The 19,934-nt window shown below is 39.6% G+C and overlaps 3 protein-coding genes across 4 annotated transcripts in view; 1 reads left to right on the forward strand and 2 right to left on the reverse strand.

Moving 5' to 3' along the window:
- Positions 1–6,137, reverse strand: part of kif26bb (kinesin family member 26Bb) — a 33,491-nt gene extending 27,354 nt beyond the window's left edge. The window contains exons 1-2 of the mRNA XM_055232446.1: positions 5,887–6,137; positions 5,451–5,762 (exon numbers count right to left, since the gene is read on the reverse strand). Of these exons, the coding sequence (XP_055088421.1) occupies positions 5,451–5,762; positions 5,887–5,946 (372 nt within the window). The 5' untranslated portion in view covers positions 5,947–6,137. The remainder of the gene's footprint in view (positions 1–5,450; positions 5,763–5,886) is intronic.
- Positions 6,138–7,359: 1,222 nt separating this feature from the next.
- hnrnpub (heterogeneous nuclear ribonucleoprotein Ub) lies at positions 7,360–14,214 on the forward strand. 2 transcript variants are annotated; one of them, XM_033990420.2, is made up of 14 exons: positions 7,360–7,887; positions 8,928–9,042; positions 10,281–10,360; positions 10,432–10,571; positions 10,648–10,747; positions 10,901–11,013; positions 11,085–11,348; positions 11,428–11,547; positions 11,631–11,759; positions 11,934–12,102; positions 12,310–12,582; positions 12,656–12,921; positions 13,031–13,165; positions 13,615–14,214. In XM_033990420.2, exons 1-14 carry the CDS (start codon positions 7,482–7,484, stop codon positions 13,663–13,665), a joined length of 2,361 nt encoding a protein of 786 aa, XP_033846311.1. In that variant the 5' UTR covers positions 7,360–7,481; the 3' UTR covers positions 13,666–14,214. The 2 variants fall into 2 exon arrangements, with proteins under 2 accessions (XP_033846311.1, XP_033846312.1); XM_033990421.2 differs by having other exon boundaries at positions 7,378–7,881; positions 8,925–9,042.
- Positions 14,215–17,864: 3,650 nt separating this feature from the next.
- On the reverse strand, positions 17,865–19,721 carry lft1 (lefty1). Its single transcript, XM_033990422.2, has 4 exons — positions 19,363–19,721; positions 19,021–19,264; positions 18,701–18,940; positions 17,865–18,386 (listed from the first exon to the last, which is right to left on the reverse strand). Exons 1-4 carry the CDS (start codon positions 19,631–19,633, stop codon positions 18,062–18,064), a joined length of 1,080 nt encoding a protein of 359 aa, XP_033846313.2. The 5' UTR covers positions 19,634–19,721; the 3' UTR covers positions 17,865–18,061.
- Positions 19,722–19,934: the final 213 nt, after the last annotated feature.

The raw sequence follows: 19,934 nt of genomic DNA on the forward strand, positions 1-19,934 counted from the left end.
GGTTTAGACTTGGTTTACTCCTGGTTTAGAACTGGTTTAGACTTGGTTTAGGTGGTATTAATTTGAAGGTGCCTATACTTCCTTAAAGCAACCATATGCAATTTTTGCGTTTGTTATTCTCACCAGTAGATGACAGATGTGAAACCTGTTCCCCCCACCCCTCACCTGGCCTTTGTTGAGGCTCACCTGTACTCTCTGGTCTTCTTCTGCCAGGTCAATGCTGGCACACTATCAGACTGCAATAACGTAGATAGCATCTAGTGGTGAAGTGCGAGAATACAACAGGTGCAGGTGGTCAACTTTATTACAGATGGTAGCTGCAAGGGATCAATTTTTTTCTTTGCAAGTATTTGATTACATTACTGTACAGTTAAAATGCATTTATCTCTAATAATTTTCACAAAAATTAAGACAACTACAGATATATAAGAACACCACCACTTTCTCTTTGAGCCTTCTTGTGTCCATATCCTCACACGCGTTTTATTGGGGAGCACATGACAGCAACAAGACAGACGATTAAGAAAATGTAAAGTGAGGTGCTGTGAGGCGCGGCAGGCAACCTTAGCACTTAGCGAAGTAATCACAGAGTCAGGCCTATTGATTAATACCACCACTATTGTTTTAGCATAGCATCAGAGCACAACAAGCAAGCTAAACGGAACTGAAACAGGCCATACATCAGGATCACTGTTGAAGAAAGTCAACAACAAATAATCAAGAAACAAAACAATGTCAAAACTGTAACAAATGTTTTGAGAAGAAGATTAGCGTATCCATATTCTATACTATATACACTGTAGGGATGGGAAAAGATCTCGTGCCACAAGATTGTGCACATGTGAGAAATATGATCTTATGAGGTTTGTTTTCCATGTGTTTACTGGATTTTATTGGACAGTGAAATTATTTAACTTTGCTGTGTTACACATTTTGAGAAGCTGTAGTTATAAAAAAGCAGCTCTACAATAAGAGCAAAACAAAAAAAAGTGAGGTCACAATTGAGAATTGAACTGCACATTTTTTATTTTAAATGATCTTGTCTCTTCTTGTCAATGGGAATTTGGTCTCATGCCTGATCTACTGCTGAATCTTTTAAAAATATAACTTTTTTCATTTAATTATTTTATGTGAATCCGAAGCAAACCATTTAGATTGTAAATTGATCTATTACTGTTCATTTAGAGTAAATATTTAGATAGAAAAGGTGAGGTAATATATTTTTTTTTATTCAGATTTTTGAGTGTAGGGCAACTTTAGTTTGATTTGTTCTTAATTTCCTGATGAATTAACCTAAATTCAAATGGAATCAAACTATACTGAATTATTTTTGATAGACAGCAAAGGAAACTGGCCTATAGAATCTTTTTGCAGCCTTATTTTGTGTTGCTTTGGAAATTCTCACAATTATTCAACCGAAATTAAGAGCAAAATCAATGACCTGACATCCCTGTATGCCCTAGTAATGCTGTGTTACACATTTGAGAAGCTGTAGTTATAAAAAAGCAGCACTACAATAAGAGCAAAACAAAAAAAAGTGAGGTCACAATTGAGAATTGAACTGCACATTTTTTCTTATTTTAAATGATCTTGTCTCTTCTTGTCAATGGGAATTTGGTCTCATGCCTGATCTACTGCTGAATCTTTTAAAAAATATAACTTTTTTCCATTTAATTATTTTATGTGAATCCGAAGCAAATCATTTAGATTGTAAATTGATCTATTACTGTTCATTTAGAGTAAATATTTAGATAGAAAAGGTGAGGTAATATATTTTTTTTATTCAGATTTTTTGAGTGTAGGGCAACTTTAGTTTGATTTTGTTCTTAATTTCCTGATGAATTAACCTAAATTCAAATGGAATCAACTATACTGAATTATTTTTGATAGACAGCAAAGGAAACTGGCCTATAGAATCTTTTTGCAGCCTTATTTTGTTGCTTTGGAAATTCTCACAATTATTCAACTGAAATTAAGAGCAAAATCAATGACCCTGACATCCCTGTATGCCCTAGTAATAAAAAGAATTTGTTCAGAGTTTTATTTGCTGTTGAAGTTATGACCTCACCCTGTTTCTCTCTATGTAAAGATGTCAGATTGTGTTTGGCCAGCCCAGTGTTTTCCTTGAGTGCCCCTTCAGTCGATCAATGAGGAGCTGCCAACACTATGACCCATCTAACCCCAGAGGAATACTGCACTTCACACTTGGCTCAAAACACGTCCCAACTCCAAAAGGACAAAACAGCATGACTATATTAGCATTACTATTGCTTCAGAAGAGTTTCAGATAATGTTGATATCTATAAAGGTACACTGCCAGTTTGTTTTCTTTATTTTTACTACTTTCACATTTATTTACCTTTTTTGTCTACTACATCGATTCCTTATATCTGACATCATATATTTCATGTCTTCGATCCATTGGAGGTGCTGACTCTTTGTTGTGATGACGTTTACACTGACGTCAGTTCACGTTGGGCACCACAGTTGCAGTCGCGGAAGTCAGCGTACTTGTTTCTTTTCTTAAGTCATTTTAGATGAATATTGTGATTTAAAATGTGCAAATTATGACATATTGATTCACAAGTGTCATAGATTATAGCTATATAGCAGACACAAGCAAAAAAGGTTGCTTTACATAGTTATTATAGGCAATTATTCACAAATGTAGGATATTTTTCAGATTTTAGGATACAGTTTTGCACAAGTATGTAATTTATGTTTTTAGACAAATCAATTACTTTAAAAATGTATAAAAAATGTCAAAGACTGAATTGGAGTGGTTACATGGGAAATTAAATATATATATGAATATCTCACCACCATTTATTGGCACTGGATTATGTTGCATTGTTTAAATGACCATGTTCAAAAAGGCAATAATAAAAAAACAGAACTCAACAGACTGTTACACTTGTATCTGACACCTCTCACAACCAGCTTCATCTTTTCCAATTTGAAGCATCAATAGATTAACTAGACTAAAGCATCAATGGATTAACCAGACCAGATTACACCATACAAGTCTCTCCATATGCATCACCTGATAACTGTTCATTCCTAGACCACTTATGATACTCTTCACTGCACAAAGGACCAGCATTTTTATTAGGAAAAATACAAAACACTTGCCAATTTTGGTTTAAAATTGACTTTGACAAAAATATTCACTTGTTGCCCAATACTAAGATGCGATGATGACAAGCATAGCAATAGATTTCCAATTTAAGCTTTAATAGTACAATTCTGTTCAGATTTCACATTTTAAAACCAGCAGGGGCAATAAGAGACGTGGCTAAGAATCCCATGTATTGCAGAGATTTAAAATATACTAGAAGGTAAGCAGGTTGTATTCATAAGTTGTTTGCAGAGGAAATCATGCTACTGTAGAAATTAAATTAAATAAGGCATTTGTCATTTACTAATTGTGATTAATATTACAGTCCTATCTGGTGTTTTTTTCTTAACATCATATAGTGTGTTAATCAAATCCGGTTTACTATATAAGCCTGATTCATAGGAAGTACCACATTGGAGTCCTCTTACCCTACTACTATACAGACAGGGGTGCAGGCATTTTAGAAAGGCCTCCCCCACCTTTTAACTTGTGGCCCATCTGGATATAAATATTCTATCGACCGTATGGCATCTACTGTAGAATGAAGACTTTTCCATCTCAACCAGACTGTGAGTCCATATTAGAGATGATACAGTGAACATGGAGCCATTTTGAAAAAAAGCAAATCAATAAAAAAAACTGCCTTATCAGGTTTCCACTGACCATCTTAGTAGCCACAAGATAGCATTATCTCCTAGCGTTGCACAGCTTTAGCGTGTGGTCTGAAAAGCTACTGGCGAACATTGTTTTCAAGAAGCGGACTAAAATAAATAGTATTTTCTCAGCGGACTGAACGATGGAGATGACAGGGTTGTTCAGATGAAATATTTATGCCCATTTGAAACCACGCGGAATGGGTTAGCCTTAGTGATCGGTGATGGATGCACAGAGTGTTTAGACATAGCTCTCAAAGGCAGCATCAACACTCCCTTGTGACCAATAAACACCTTTTTATTGTCTTAAATGATAGTATGAAATATGTACAATAAAATTATTATAGCAATTTGGTGGGGGTAAAGTGCACACCGGTCAATATTAGGGAACTTGGGTTGTTCTTTCATGCTAAAAGTTCAATCGATCACCACATGACTGAGAATGAAGGTTGGGAATATGGAAATCTCTACAATAATAATGTATAAGTTAGCCCTATATTTATACTCTACTTACAGTGTTTTATTTTATTATCGTTATGCCTTTTTGTATCTTAGCTCTATTCAATATATTTCTAACATTTTAATTATATTGGTTAGATTTAGCTTGATTTTTGATTGCATATTACTATTCTGCTGATGTACTTTAACTTTTCATTGCAACTCTAAAATTTCCCCATTGTGGGACAAATAAAGGTTTTTATCCAACACCAATTTCAGTGTGAATTCGGTTAGACAGTGCAAAAATCTTTGTGCATTCAGCTTTTGAGCTTGAATACCTGAGATAACCAGAGAACATAACACTAAATCACAACTATGAAATATTCCTTCAACTTCTTCATAGCACAGAAAATATTCCTTGTCAAAAAGATTCAATCAAGCTGTAGTTGATGCCAGCAGCTATGGGCATTACACCTTGGACAATATCTATGGTCTCACAAATCTGATAGCCCGTCTCTGTGGGGTTCTTCAGAGTACTTACTCCAGCTTCCGCCCACGATCCATTCAACAGTCATTCATGAACACATCTCACATCTCATGCACGCCATTTGGATTACGTTATTGAAACTGATACTGGTCTCTGATTGGTTTATGACTATTGCTTTTGGCTCTGGAAATATGTCTGAAAAAAATATGACCTAAAACTATGCACACAAAAAATGCCAATTCAAGTTACATCTTGGACAGAATTACAACAGAAAGGATTTGTATTTCTTCTCTAAACATTAATTAAAGATACACTGCCACCCCTCCACCACCATGGAGATGCTACTTCTTTGTCTGGAATGTTCTAATATGGCATTAAACTGATATATCTCCGTACAGACACGCAGGTCAGATCTGTGGAAAGAATGCATGTTTTTCAAGGTATATTTGAGAAATAAAAATAAAAAAACATAATTAAATTCATACAAAAGAGCTATGTTAATTCTATACAGGCAAAGCAATCACATCTCCATGAAGACAAGCAGGTAGGGGATCTTCCACCAGAAATGTTACAAAGTGCACCTTTAACACGTACATACACTATCCAGTCAAATCTTTGGTCATTTGGCACCACATATTTGGTCATTTGGCACACATGTCGTAGTTTGATATTTTCAGCATTGAACAGCAGCCCAAAGCAATAACACTATAGCAGTATTTTAGTGAAATAACTGTGCGTAATTACTCATACTAACCTTGCATGAAAACTGTTGATGCACTGCCAGACTGAGGGCTTGTTTCTTCAGTCCCAGTAACGTGGTGGAACACTTCTCACAACAGGTAACTTTCTGTTCGGCCCGCCCGAGACCGGTCAGCGCCGATACAGTGCTCCGACATAGTGTCCCGGTACCATATGACATATTGGATGCGCGCTCCACGACTCCGTATCCAGGCAGGGACTTGTAGGACGATCTCTGGCACATTGTATTCCGAAGTGTGTCGTCTCTGGAGCCCTCGGGAGCCGGGCGGAGAGTGGAAAAGTCACCGTGATGCTGCGCCTGTGTGTCCTTGGGTTTGGGACATGTAGATGATGAAACGGGTTTTACGCACGATCAAAAACTGAATTAAGTAGCAACATAAAACCAACTGCAATGCAAATGCTTCTCTTAAAGTATAAAATTAAAGACTTACCCAAGCTGTGCCTCTAATCAAGCCGGGAAATCTCTCTCCTCTTCCAGTCAGTGATGACATGATAACTTGTTAATATTTAAAAGCATATCCGAACAAAGACAGAGGTGATTTGGAAATAACGCAAACGCGGCCAAGTGAATAAAAGGGAAACAGATCCAGCTCATGTTTGGGTTGAAGGAAGAGTGAAGGTATACGACACAGTTGTGGTGAGAGGAGCAGAGAGGAAAGTGTCGGGGAGAAGTGAGCGCACAGAGGAGCGTCTTGGTTGGCGTGTGTTCAATGCGCACCGCTAGAGGGCAGTAATTTGAGGGGTTCCAAACATTGATTTTAGCCTTTTATGAGATACATAATTAGTTTATTTTTGGTTTTGCTTCTGCCCACTAAACTAAGGCCATCTACTGAGAATCCCATAATTATAATTGAAAATTGGCAGATTGCTGCTTAGATAACAACAACATTTGAGAGAACCTTAACCTTGTAAGCCTGATATAAGTTAGTTGAAACAGCAAACAATCTGATAAGATAAGTCTGATTTTTGTCTTGTATTAGTATAAGCTAACTTGTGATTATGCAACAATAGTGACAATTAAGTTCTTGGCTTATATGAGCCAATCAGAACCAATTAGATCATTTGATTGTGTATCATTTGCTCTGTAGTTTTCCCTTACTCTGTGATCCTATAGTGTGCTTCATCTGAAACGTTTCTCATTTTTGTTCAGTTTCAATCCCATGCCTGTCATACTTAACTCATCAAATCAAAGTGACTTTTATATACACTATACAGTCTATGCCAGCAAGCTACTATCTGTAAAATGTCTCCATCTAGTGGATATAAGATCAATGCTACAGAAAATCGCTGGACTAAATTGGGATCATAGCAAGCCTATATCCTTATTTTTGGTAGACATCTGCTCAATCTTTACTAAAAACAACACGCCTATAATTAATAGGCATGGATAAATAAAACAGATATGATCGCAGTGATCGCATTTCTGAAATCACAAAGCAAATGCACAGAGGGGTTAAACTTGTGTGGGAAATATAGATTAAAGGATTACGCATAGGTTGTTGTGAGGGCTTGAGATTTCCCATATATTCAACGTTTCCCCAAATTGCCAGTGCATTGCTTCATTCACTCAGGGATGTTAAATTTGCACTAAATATAAAAGTTCTAATTCCTCTCCTTCTACTTTGGTTTCGTTTCTTTGCTCGAGTAGTTTTGGGACAGGTGGCTATTGGTCAGTGAGATATTTTACGCAGCAGCGCAGTTATTAATGTATTCATGATAGTTGTCTGACGTTTCTCCTCCACGACTAGGCTGAAACTGAAACTGTTGCTAAAACCTATGTGCGAAACCCAGTTCGCCTCTGTGAGCATTACGGTAGCTGCGCATGAGCGAAATCCAGTGCGTCTCTCTCAGAGCATTACGGTAGTTGCGCACGCTCCTCCCCCTCGCCGCTCTTTAGCCGGGCGCACAGTTTTCTCTCAGCGGTTTCGAATAGGCGCACGGAGGAACGTCATCCACACGAAAAGAGGCCGTCCGCTTATTTATCTTTTTATAACATATTTAACACACTCCGCTCTGAACCTTTACGATGAGTTCGATCAACGTGAAGAAACTTAAAGTTAACGAACTGAAGGATGAGCTGAAGAAGCGTAATCTCTCCGACAAAGGGCTGAAGGCCGAGTTGATGGACCGCCTGCAGGCCGCGTTGGACCAAGAGGCCCTCAGCGACTCCCCGGCCCCGGACGAAGGCTTTGCCCAGACCGAGCCGGACCAGGAGGGGATGGGAGAGGAAGAGGAGGGCGACGAGGCACTGGAAGAAAACATGGAGGCGAATGAAGAGGAGCAAGAAGAGGAAGCTGAGAATGGAGGCGACGGTGCTGCGGATGAGGAGATGGGTGAGGAGGAAGAGGAGATGGACCCCGCGGTGAAGACTGAGGAGGAAGAAGAAGAGAAAACAGACGCTTTGGAGGGTGAGCCAGAAGACCAAGGAGAAGGTGAGTGCTAAAATAATTGTGTTTTTGCTCTAAACAGTGGCTTTTTAGCGAGATGAGCCGGCTGGGAGTCGTTTTGAAGCGTTGCTATATACACCACGGCGTCCATGTTGAGCTTATGTGTGACCTCGTTACGTTAGGCAAGGCTATCCTCAGCTGACACTGTTAGCCGCATAGCTAATCCCGGCTAGCAGCATTCATTTGACTAAACATTATACTTTCGAAAATCTGATCAAGCTTGGTAGGAATGGTTAATGGTACATAGTTGGTTTGTGTTAGTCTAGTAAGTGCACTTTAACGATGAGATGTTAGTCGTTGGTTTGTGTATAGTGTTATTTGATTTGGTGAGCGAATTAGCTAGCATGCTAGTTAGCGGTTCTTTGTGTCTTTGAGGTAATGCTAATGCTAACGGTTAGCCAGATAGCCTTTTCAACGGTTCTCTGGGACTTTTTTTTATACCAAAATTACGTAAATGGTATATTTGGGTGAGAAAATGACATAAGCCCTGTTTTTTCCATGACCAGAATGGGCAGAGAATTGTCTCTGGCTAATTGAAAGTAATTGCAGTCCTTGGGAACCGCCTGAAATGGCTGAAAGGGAATTGCACATGCGCCGCTGTGTTATAACTCGTGGTTTGATCGCTGTTTGTATGTAGTTTACGAGGCTTGGGTTTCAACTTTAGCAAGGCAAACGGGTATGGGAAACGAGCAGTATGTTACTTGCATGTCGCTTTTGACTCTCTAGTATTTAAACAAACGGATTATATTGACCTTTTCAAGTTCAGACTAGTTTCTGCCCCTATAAACATTGTCAATGTTCTCATGGACCAGCCTACATTGTAACGATTCTCTGGCCATTTGTTGGACTTCTTGAATGACTTTGTTTTGTTCTAATTACATTACGAGGTGTCACCTCTTTTCATCTATTTCATGGTCGACTCTGTAACTAATGACCGGGCTTTGTGGGCTAAACTCCCACTGCCAGTCCGACCTATTTCACTCAAAAGGAACACCTCATTCTATATCTTTGTTCTATTTTCAAAGGGGATGCGGACAAAGACACGAATGCTGATCAGAAGAATAAGAAGGGTGTTAAGAGACGCCGGGAGGAACATGGAAGGGGCTACTTTGAATTTATTGAAGAAAACAAATACAGCTGGTAAGGATGGGACAGAGCCAAATGGCCTTCAGCATCCCTGAAGTGCCATCCATAGCTTTGTTACAATGTATTGGCTTTAAGTGCCAATGCACTCACATATACATAAATATATAACAAGAGGAAAACCCTCACTTAAATGTAAACATTTTTGAATAACTTGATGTTGACATGTTTTGAGGGTCATCCCTGACTATTCAAAGCCTTACCATTTACCTTTCCAGTGCCCTGTCATTTTGTCTTGACTGCATTCTGTAGCAGAAGTGCATCTATAAAGTATGACTGCTCATTTGTTCCTCATTAAAATGTGTAAAAGCCAGTTCTGTCCTCAAGGATAAATTAAAGCTGCTCAAAGAGTTGAAAGAAAGGCAGCAGCTGTGCACTTGTGAATAAAGGGTGGGCTGGGTGGGGTGAGAGAGGCGTGGGAGGAGGGGTCTACGGCTGCAGGGAACCACATAGGGAACCACAAACTCTAGTTTTGCCACGTCCTGGAGGAATCCGCTACCGATTGCTCATCGTTTGCCTCGCAGTGGTCTTCAATGTTTTTGTTATTGTTGTACGCCGTCAAATGCAATTTGTTGTTTTGCGCGGATGCCTGTTTGTATAAGTTGCTCTTATCTCTGTACTGAAGCACGGATTGCTGACTGTATGAATACATTTTTCCAATTTTGTATTTATTTTTTGTCATTACTGTTGAACAAGAAAATATTTTTTAAAGAAGGAATTTGTTTTTGTCTTAGAAAATGTTCATAGTAACCAACTCGTCAAAGACTGTAATTACTTTTCTTTGAAAATGTATTTTGAATCAATGAAGCAGTGTCCACTTCAAAAGATGCAAGGAGCAGCTGCAGCAACATAACTTCCAAGGACTGCACAATTAACAGTATTCATGGAATGTATTTGCACTTATGACTGTTTGTAGTACCAGCACAAACTTTGAGTCTTTGTACAAACAGTCCAAGCATCTGGAATACAAACAAAGGAATGAGTTGGACTTGTATTAAATTTAATTAATTCATCACACTGGAGGTAACAAGGTTAGTGGAGGTGTTTCAGTGTTGTAGTGTCTGTGTGTTTGATCTGATGTTGTAGATTTCCATGGATGCTGGAGGTAAGTGCTCCACAAAAGACCAATGTTCTTTTAAACCTCTGCTATAAACGTCTTTGAGCCAAAGCATCTCCCATCCATTTGAAGCTTATGCTTCAACATCTCTCTCATGGCTCTGATGCCTCTGTTTCAGGGCTTCGTTCAAGTCCCCGGTCCCCCCTCTGGAGGAAGAGGATGAAGAGATTGATGACACTAAAGTGTGTTTGGACACCTGTGAGTCAAAGACCATAGCATTTAGTGAACATGAATGCAGTGCAAAAGTAATACTTAAATTTGTGCTTCAGACAACTGTGACCTGCACTTCAAAGTTTCCAGAGATCGCTACAGCGCCTCCTCTCTCACCATGGAGAGCTTTGCTTACCTCTGGGCTGGGGGTAAAGCCACTTACGGCGTGGACAAAGGAAAAGTGTGCTTTGAGATGAAGGTACACCGACATTCAGGCTTTCATTTTCAAGTACATAAGAGCTGGTTGTACATAATAATCCTTGTATGTTCCTCAGGTCACTGAGAAGATCCCAGTGAAGCATGTTTCCAGTAAAAATATGGAAATTCATGATGTGCAGGTTGGCTGGTCCCATGCAACTGGCACACTGCTGCTCGGTGAGTATTGCATATATTATTCACTGTATTCAAGTTGGCCAAACCCATTTAATTCAGCTATGCATGCTATTGCACAAGATACAAGGTTAATATGTTATGTATGTATGTATATGTTGGTGTATCAGACACACTTGTCTAACAACCATTGTTTAGGTGAGGAGGAGCACTCTTATGCTTACTCCGGGAAAGGCAAGAAGACCACCAACTGTGTGACTGAGGACTATGGAGAAACCTATGATGAGAATGATGTCATCTGCTGCATGATTGTAAGACTTGACCGCTCCTGCACTTACACTGGTCAATAGAATTTTAAAGTCATCATATTTTTTTCCTGTAGGATTTTGAAGGTTCAGAGTTGGTTATCTCCTATTCCAAAAATGGAGGAGAGCCAAGTGTTGCGTTCACAGTCCCTAAAGACAGTCTGGATGGAAAGGCCCTTTTCCCTCATGTCATCTGCCACAACTGTGCTGTAGAGTTTAATTTTGGCCAAATGGAGACTCCGTACTTCCCTCAGCCAGAGGGTTACACCTTCATGCAGCAGGTTCCTGTGAGCCAGAGAGTACGCGGGCTTAAGGGACCCCAGACTAAGCCTGACTGTGAGGTAAGAAATCAACAGTTGGCAACGTTGCATTATTAAATTCATGGTATAGCACAACACTTAATTGTGAAATATTATTTAGATAATTGTAATGGTTGGCCTGCCTGGCTCTGGAAAAACCACCTGGGTGAAAAACCATGTTCAGGAGAATCCTGGCAAATTCTACATCCTGGGCAGTGACACTATTGTGGAGAAAATGATGGTAAATGCTAGTTCTAGTAGAAGGATTATACCTCTTTGAAATGTCTTCTTTTAGTCTTAATCTTGTACATTTGAATCAAACAGCTCAACAGTCTGAAACGCCAGTCCAAAGATATCTCTAAGCTGGTTGGGATTTCTCAGCGTGCACCACTCTTTCTCGGGAAGTTCATTGAGATTGCTGCTCGCAAGAAAAGAAATTACATCTTAGATCATGTAAGCAGTTTACCTTATTTTTATGTTTATGGCATTCTTGTGGTGTTATTTGCAATGATGAGAACAACCTGAAATCATAATTCTTAAAATCAGTTGCATATTTTCTATAGTATGAAAGTATGACTTAACGATTTTATATATACACAATAAAATGTTTTTTTTTTTTTTAACCAGACCAACTTGTCAGGCCCGGGTCAGAAGAGGAAGATGTGTTTGTTCGCTGGTTTCCAGAAGAAGGCTGTGGTGGTGTGTCCCTCAGATGAGGACTACAAGCAAAGGGTGCAGAAGAAAGTGGAGCTCGATGGCAAAGAAGTGCCAGAGCATGCTATGCTAAAAATGAAAGGTACAGTACATGACAGTGACTATGGCCATAGTTCATCCAATGTAAGATCATAGGGACACACCCACATTATGGCCTTTTTTTATACGTAGACGTTGAATTGCTTTGTCACGTGGATGCAAGTTTGATCACAAACCATTAACACAATATTGACAATGGACAGAATCCAGAAACACCTTTTTGTAAATAAATTCATCTTTTGTTGTACAGGGTTCTTCTCATTGCCAGAAGAGGGTGATAGTTTCAGTGAAGTAATCTTTGCTGAGCTGCCAAAGGAGGAGACTACAAAGCTGCTGGAACAATACAAAGAGGAAGCCAAGAATGTCCTGCCCGCGGAGAAGAAGCCCAACCAGGGCAGCACCATGCCAAAGAGAGGGGGCGGCCAACGTGGAGGAAGGGGCAAGAACCAGTTTGGACGTGGTGGGCCGGGACCGAGAGGAGGTGGGCGCGGAGGCTTCCAGAACAGAGGGGGCTTCAGAGGCCGTAAGTCGCTGTCATCAGAATCTTCTAATGTTTAAACTGTACCAAAATGTAACTTCTGAATGTCTGTTTGCAGTTCCTGGTCCTCGCGGTGGTTTTAGTCGCCCTCCTCGTGGCTTCCTACCGCCCCCTGTCTTCCGCGGAGGCTTCCCAAGCCGTGGAAACTTCTCCCGAGGCGGAGGTCCTATGCACATGGGCGGCTCTCCCAGGGGTGGTCCTATGAGGGGCGGTATGGGCCTCAGAGGTGGTCCCATGAACAGAGGAGGGCCCATGAACCGAGGCAACATGGGCAGAGGAGGACCCAGCATGAACCGTGGGGGCAACAGGGGGCATCCTGGAGGGGTAGGTGTCCACTGGAGTCAAACTATGCTGCAAAAATATTTCAATAACTCATTAGTATCGAATTACTGTTGGCTTCAACAGCTTTCTTTAAACTCTTTAATGCTTCCAGTTTCAGCAGAGAGGGGGCGGTGGTAACCGCGGCAACTTCGGCAACAAAAATGGAAACTTTGGTGGAAACCGGAACAGTGGGAACAGGAATGGCATGGACAAGGCTCAGGCGTTCAACCAGAGCTGGCAACAAGGGGTGAGCCAGAATCATGTTTTTCAACAAGAGAACAAAGACTTTGTTTTATAAAATCTGACCCTGATGAACTGATCAAAATTGTGCAATTAAATAAAAAATTTAAAATGGATTAATAAAGAGAAAGATTGATTTTTATGTATGTATTTGGTAACAGGAATTGCACTACCTATTACTACATATAAAATATAGAAGTTAATTTATTTGGGACACAAAAGGCTGAATGACCCTTGTGGAAAATGCACATAACATTCCTTTTATCCTTGGTCTGAAGACTAAATCATTGCAACCAAGTCATCTTAAAGTTAAGACACATCCCCTGTCAGGGAGTTTTGCAGAAGAATTCTACATTTGTAGTTTTTGTTTTGTTTTTTTAGATAAAAATCATTTACTTCACTTTTTTTAAGTTTAAAAAAGGAAAAATTTAACTTGGCCTTTTGTCTTGTTTGCAGTTCTGGAACCAGAAGCCTTGGAGTCAGCAGTACCAGCCTGGATATTATTAGGACTTTGTTCAGACGGACTGGTGGCTAAAAGTGACACCCATCTCTTGCCACGGAGCGCCCTCTAAAACCGCTTTTTATTTACGTCCGATCAATTGAACACCCACCCAAAGCTGCAGACATCTGGAACATTCCACGTCCGGAGACCATTTAGCAACTTTCTACAAATTCATAGTGTGGGTGTGTCTCGTTGAGTCATCAGATTTTGTTGTAAATTTTATTGTTTTATTTCACACCAATTTAATGACCTGCTTTTAAAACGCAAGAAGTCAGGAAAGTCCGGCTGTGTTTGGACAACATTGAGCGATGTTTTCAGGGTTATGCGTTTTAACTGTGTTGTGATACATTTTTTGCTTTTTTTATTATGAATTGTAAATATTGATTTTTGAGTAGTTTGTATGAAAACTTTAAAAAATGATTGAAAGGAATGCTTCTAGAGAAATCCATATTGGCGTATTGTATTAGACCCTTTTATTGTCACATAAAATGGTTTCTTTTTCCTCTATCTAGAACTGTAAACTTTAGCCCCACAATAAACCTCTGGCTTTTTTACTGCTCGTTCTGCTTTGACTTTCACTTCAGTTCAAAGGTGTGTAGAATGCCTTTGAATTATATGGGCTATGGATAACTGATATTAACCCAGCCCATTATTAAAACCATTACATTTTGGTCAAGCCATTTTAAGATATTTAACAAAGCCAATTTATAATATATTGTCCTTTTTTGAAAATTACATCTACTGTAGCTAGACAAATAGTATTAAATTATTGAACGTTTTAGTGGTAGACTTCTGAAAACTGCACTGGCTAAATATAATTAAGGCACATGCATGTATGATTTCAACAAGGGTTCTTTGGTCTAAATGTGGGACTGAGTTATATCACTCATTAACTTTCACTTATAACATTTATTTTGTTATTGCATAATTCGACTTGGAAAAGCTTGTTTAAAAGTTAAGCTGCCTCAATTTTGACTTGTGGCTATGAATGCATGGGGTTGCTATTTCACCAGCAAACAAGGGCTACACGATATCATTCCCATTTGGTCATAAAGGATGTTTTTTGTTTTTTTTCTGGCCCTGCAAAATCGGCAGCTCACTTCGGCCTAGAACAAACAGGATAAATTTGTCAGGTGGCACAAATACTACAAAAGTTAATTAGATTCAAGAGTAATTTTTATAAATTTCAATGTGTAAATATTGCTGCATGAATGCTTAAAAAATGTTACCTGTGTTTGCTCGAGTACTGCTGTGTCTAAAACTTGTCTAATATTTAATGTCAGATTGGATGTTGTTTAATACTTATGAAATATCTTGAGTTTACAGCATAAAAATGTATCAGATATTGCCACAAACTATATTTTTACCGCATTTCTTTTGCAGGTTGTTTATCAGGTCTTATTAATAAACCTACAGCAAAACCAGTGTACTATTTTGTCTGTATTAATAAAGATAATAATACTTAAATGGGATCATGTATTGTCTATTCATAATGTAAACTTTGCAGTCATTTAGTGAGTCGGTTAGGTAGTGTTGGCACTGTTAAACTTCACAGTATCACTTGAAACTAAAATGCAGTATCAATGCAGTGATATCAATGCATCAATTCAGCGATATAGGCCAATTTAGCACATCATTACATCAAAATGCTGTTATTGTTGCCTTGAAAAACAATAGAAAACCCATCTAAATGATCACTTACTATACGACCAAACAGTGTCTTAATAGTCTCTGATAGAGGGTGTGAAGTTGTCAGGCCAAATGCATAGTGGTTAATCCAACACTTGGTTTAGTGGAGTCGCCTGTCTCCATGGTGACTGCTAAATCGTGTATACCACTGTGGAACATTCTAGGCAAAACGATAGCATGTATGGAGCCATTATGTATTGTATGGGGGGCATCGAGGTACTAAAGTCAAGATGACTTTTCTACAGTGCAAAAGAACACCACAAGGGGGAAGGAGCTCCACTTTATGGCCAAGACTTCATGTTCTGATTTTATCCCATTCTTTGAAACCCAGAGCCAAGAGCTGCATCATAAGCTACAGAGGTTAGGCTATACTTATACTACTAAAGAAGATCCTGTATGTTTCTCCTGCTTTCTGTGCTGTATGAACCTGCCCTGCACATCTGTCTAACTAACGTATTGTCTTATGTTAATACTGAACATTTGCCTATATTGAGGCCTTGTGTGGATAAACTTTTATGCAGCTTAACATTTACAAATTTGTATTTTTATATCTAACAAATTTTACAATTCATGTTTATTTATACTATTGTGTTTTCTGTGCATTTGTTGCTGGCATCACTTCACCTAGCCCAAAGGCTGCAGTTAAAATGAACTTTGTAGCTAAAACTGGCATTTACAGAAATGTTCATTAATGTGAACTATCCCTGTAATAACAAATAAATATAAGCAGGTGCACTAAAGGATGCTATGTATGTGAATGAATACACACAAAGCCAAATTCAAATTATCATGATGCAGTGCTGTGAAGATATCAGAACGTAGTTGTAAATTCTGCCGTTTGCTGTGAAGGACATATAACACTGGCTTTTATCCACATAGCCACATGGGGATAAGACTTTTTATTCATGGGCTTCAGCTTCCTGTTATATTGACCATTCAAATTATATAATATTTTTTTTGAAATGCTATGGCAACAGTCCTAACTAAACCATGTGATTCTCAAACTGCAGTATGTGCCACAGGTGATATGTGGACTCCGTTCTAATGTTAATCCTATTTAGTGATGTAGTCCAATTAAATACCTGGTTTAGTCCTAGTTTAGACCTAGTATAGTCCTGTTATAGATCTGGATAAAATATTATTCTTAGGTGATACTTGGTTTGTGAACCACTGCTTTATACAAAATCCTCCCATCCAAGTAACACTGCTACTGGAATTTAATCTGAAATGTATTATTTATAAATCCTTTGGTTTACCCAGGACACTCAGTAGTTGCTTGGCTACTGGATATAAACACCTATACCCCACATCAGCACATATTAGTACATATGTCTGTGTAAATATACTTTAGGTGAGTATAACTATCTCCATTGGGCCCCATTGTTATTCAGTCCCAGCACCTGTGTGTATCTCTGCATTACGCATCACAATCTGTCAATCCACTTCCCTCCAGACAGACAGACAGACACAGTCTCTTCTCCATAGGGACATATTGGCCCTTGACCACCAGGCCCCCCGCGCAGACAGCAAACAATGCATTAGCCCGGGACCCGATTAGCACAGTGCAGGCTCCTGTAAGCCTCTTGTAAACGGGCCGGGGACATCTCTCAGTGTGAGGCCATGTAGCTCCTTCCCATTGTAAACAAAGCATTACACAGCACTGTCAATGATAGTGGTCCCACTGGGAGACAAGTGTGGCATGTCATTAGTCATTATTATTTGTTCTGCAATTTCCTAAATCTGCAGGGGTGCCATCGGGTTGAAGACTGGTGACTATAACCCCATTTGTGACAATAAATGCATACTTTTTTTCTACTGTACATTGTACTAATCAGAGTAACAGTAATAGTGAGAAGTAAGAAGGCTTATTGTAAAGACAAAAGTAGGATCTAGTGTTTCAGATAACAGTTCAATCCCATATAATCACTTAAAACACACCTATACACACCTTTTTATATATGGCTGACTCAAACAACAGTAAGGTGTTAAATGACATGTTAAAGGTGCACATGTAACTTTTCTGGAGGATCTGCCCTGTGTTTATATGGAATGTTGTGCAGCATGGGATTAAACGTATCTATCTTGCATTTAAACAACATGCATTCTTACTGTGAAACTCTCCACAGATCTGACGTGTAACTTGACCCAATGTTCTTACCTGTGTCTGACCCTTTGATACATAGATCACCACAATGTAAGCATAATGCCACCTTTTTGTGTTATATGAAATTAAAAGAAGAGTTTATGTGCTACTTTTTGGGTGACAAATAATGAATATAACAATATAATAATAATATATATAGTGCACTTTTTATTTTCATCATGTGTGACTCTGTGTATCAGCCCAATAACCAAATGCCTGAATCTGAGTGGTGCATTTGAATGCCCGTGAATATGAATGAGGTCAGCAGGGGGCAGTCTGCCTCACCACCAAACACATCAAGACAGGGCAGCTTTAAGTGAAACAAAATATTTTATTTTTCAAACATAAACTCATCCATATTACAGTATGTACAGTTTCAAAATATATCATCTCAGAGTTTGATTGGTCAAATTATGACTTACTCAAACTCAGATAAAAAAAGAAAAGTGCTTTGGTGAGGGAGCAGGGCTTTCATGTTGTTTGTTTAACTCCCATTAAATAAAAGTACTCTCAGTGTTTAAATATAACCACACCCAAACAGAAAAGGAGTCCTCTGTGAGTCCATTCTCTCATACTATTGACACATGGTCCATTGTACACGCACACCTCTCTACAATCATGTTGGGGAACTCTGCCACTTCAATCTCGGTGTAGTCGCCCTTCTTCACCAGGTACATGATGGGCAGGGGTGCACTCTCAGACACGGTGCAGCGCCTCTCTCCATAGCCATAGTTACGTTTGGGTTGTTTACACCCCCCACTGCACCTGAAGGCCTGGTATCCTGCAGGCTCAATGATCCAGTACTGGGTCCAAGTCAGAGCTCGGAAGTTGACAAAGTACTGTTCTCTGCAGCAGGTGTCTTTGTTCTGGATGACATCACAGTCTCCACGGGAACTGCAGGAGGAAAATACAATGTTAGGGGACATGTCAATAAATTTGACTTTACAAGTTATATAAATATGTATTGTCATATGTAAGCTACTGTGCCAATAAGTGCATTTTGTAAGGTGGTTATTATTATTTTCTCAGTCGTAGATGTTAATCCCTATTTATAATATCAGTCCATTTTAAGTGTCAAGTTGCCACTCCCTAATTTAAATGTGGAAACATGTGGTGAAGAGCTATTACCATTTCTTCTTGACATATTATAATGCATCAGTTTTAGTAATATTACAAGTTCTACTCAAATAATAATGAGTGATTCTTACCCGTACTCTTCCAAGTTCAGTGTGTAGAGAATGAGCTCAGGCTTCCCCAAGGTGTTGTCGGTCTGCTCTTGGGTGGTAAAGCGCACACTCTTGGCTACCTCTGCCGCGTAGCTGCCAGGTCTCTCGCCCTCGATCCACACCTCCAGGTGCATAGGTGTCTTTTGCTGCGTTTTGGACCAATAGTGCACGGCTTGTGTCACATCAAAGCTCTTCCATCCGGTTTCGTGAATGGGTATCAATCTGTGAACGCACAAAAGTTGTTAATTAAATGCAATTTTAACAACTTTGAGGTTAATTTGGTGATATTGACAGATTCTTACCGAGAGTCGACCAGAGAAGTGCGGTTGGAGCCATTGGGAAGCACTTCCACCCAGTAGACGCTGACTCGTGCGTTATTGACTGGGCGGTGTTTCCGCTCCACCGTGAAGCGCGTGTGAAAAGAGGCGCGCTGGTACAATTTGAGTTCTGCCATCGTAACTTCACTGTTCTCGGGAATTCTGGCTTCCATGTCAAACACCATGCGATGCCTTGTTGTGTCAGAATACACGTACTCCCCAGAGATATCTACATATAAAAAGTTACAGTTATGCGTACAGCGTGCGTAAAATAAATAAATTAAATTAAATCTATAAGGAAAAAAATATTAGGGAAATAGAGCTTACCAGCATTGCCAGGGATGCCCTTCAGGATGCCCGCCAAACTGGGCAAAGATCTCCTTTTCCTACTGTGGTGTTTCTTCAGCATAGACATGTATTTATTTTTAATATGCGCTGGGATGACAAGGTTCTCCAAATCCCTCTTTTGAATTCTAGGAACTTCATCCAATCCTAATTTGTCCAGCAGTGCATTCTTCATATCCTCATGCGTAAAAGCCGTGGTCACTCCGAGAAGCACGACGCACAGAAAGCAAACTCGGAGCAAATCCATGTTCATCAAGAGAGTCGAGTGCGATAAGAAACGTGGTAGCAGTTGCACAGTAGCGCAGTAGTTCCACAGTGGTCTCTGTCACTTAGCAGGGCCCTTATATTGCCACGGCCTTCCCAATCATTCACACTTTGTCGAAGGGGAGGGAGGGGGCTGGGCCGCTTATCAGAACAAAGGTGCCAGCGCACAGCCCCTGAACAGGATATCTTAAGTGGGCATACTTCAAACAGGGACAATTAGGGTCGACTCTATCTGCGATTCAAGAGGTGTGTGGTACTAAAACTAGACTTACTGTTTTGGGCTGTTGAAC

The sequence above is a fragment of the Periophthalmus magnuspinnatus genome, chromosome 24 (genome assembly GCF_009829125.3).
Source record: "Periophthalmus magnuspinnatus isolate fPerMag1 chromosome 24, fPerMag1.2.pri, whole genome shotgun sequence".
NCBI classification, from domain to species: Eukaryota; Metazoa; Chordata; class Actinopteri; order Gobiiformes; family Gobiidae; genus Periophthalmus; species Periophthalmus magnuspinnatus.